This window comes from Acanthisitta chloris, unplaced genomic scaffold (genome assembly GCF_000695815.1).
Source record: "Acanthisitta chloris isolate BGI_N310 unplaced genomic scaffold, ASM69581v1 scaffold45591, whole genome shotgun sequence".
Classification (NCBI taxonomy): Eukaryota; Metazoa; Chordata; class Aves; order Passeriformes; family Acanthisittidae; genus Acanthisitta; species Acanthisitta chloris.
The window spans coordinates 28,218-29,498 of record NW_008658555.1 but is presented as its reverse complement, the minus strand read 5'-3'; the positions used below and the strand labels follow the sequence as shown (position 1 = coordinate 29,498).

Here is a 1,281-nt window from a genome sequence, read left to right as displayed (position 1 = left end):
TATAACTAGGAGCTGGGAGATAACAGGAGCATGTGAGATCAGAAAACAGAGGCAATGTGTTATCAAACCTAATTGACCATTGTACTCCTGATATTTTTGGAGTTGCTCACTTTTCTACAGGAAGACAGGATCAGCTTGGAGCCCATTTTCTCTCATGTACAGTGAGAAAAGAGAAATCTCTAGTTTGAGGCAAAAAGTAGAGGCATCTATTTTTTACCCGTAGGTGATTCACTGAATCTTTGTTTCAATGGTTTGGTTCACTTGCCTTTTGCTCCCTGTGTATCCTCTCCTTCCAGCTGAAGGAGGATCTGTTCTCTTAAAAGGATTTTCTCCTCTATTCATTTGCACAGGTGAGCTTGACTAATCCCATTCACAGCTTGTAAACTGAATATCACCAAACAAGAGCCAGTGATGGTTTTCAGTAGCGAACAAGTAAACAAACATATCAAACCAACCTGCATCACATCGTTTGTTCAACTGTGCAACTGTCATGTTTTTACAGCACATTGATGATTAATACCAATACATCCAACAAAACATGAAGACTAAAACCAAAGGAAAGAAGCAAAGTGTTGACAAAGAAGCATTTTCTGAGGAGTTAACAGGGAGGAAAAAAGAACTGGTGAAATGTTTGCGACGCAAAGAAAGGAGGAATGGGGGAAACAAGGAGAGCAGCAAGATCACTCCAGCCAGAGCCAAGCGTCCTTGGAGTGGGAAGGACAGGCATTTGAGGAGACTGGAAAGCAACGAGCGGGAGAGGCAGAGGATGCACAAGCTCAACAATGCGTTCCAGGCCTTAAGGGAGGTGATTCCTCACGTGAGAGCTGAGAACAAACTTTCCAAAATAGAGACTCTCACACTGGCCAAAAATTACATCAAGTCCTTGACTTCCATTATACTCAATATGTCCAATGGGCACTTTCCAGCAGCAGAAGGCACAGGGGGAGCCTGGGGGGCCAAATTGCACCAGCATTACCAACAGCAGCATGGGGAGGATGACCATGAGGAACACCTACAAAAATATTCCATGTAGATTCACAGCTTCAGCCAAAACACTTACAGTTAGCTGCTGCCATTATTGTTTCTCCTTCTTATAATACATCAGTAATTGAGGTTTTAAGGGATTATTTTTGCCTCCAGCTCTTCTCTATTTTCTTCCTTAAAAAGACAAGAAGGTAACACTCATGGCTATAGTTTATATGGCACATAAAAATTACCTTAAATGATATGAATTTTTAAGTGCTTAGTGGATATACTTGTGTGATGTGTCAGAGTCTGGAG

At 41.8% G+C, this 1,281-nt stretch overlaps 1 protein-coding gene across 1 annotated transcript; it reads left to right on the top strand.

The window, feature by feature from the left end:
• The first annotated feature begins 538 nt into the window (after window positions 1–538).
• Window positions 539–1,033, top strand: BHLHA15 (basic helix-loop-helix family, member a15). Its single transcript, XM_009085117.1, has one exon. It carries the CDS (start codon window positions 539–541, stop codon window positions 1,031–1,033), a length of 495 nt encoding a protein of 164 aa, XP_009083365.1.
• Window positions 1,034–1,281: the final 248 nt, after the last annotated feature.

What these genes read in the sequence shown, in the direction of transcription:
- BHLHA15 (XM_009085117.1), top strand. Translation starts at nt 539, where the DNA reads ATGAAGACTAAAACCAAAGGAAAGAAGCAAAGTGTTGACAAAGAAGCA.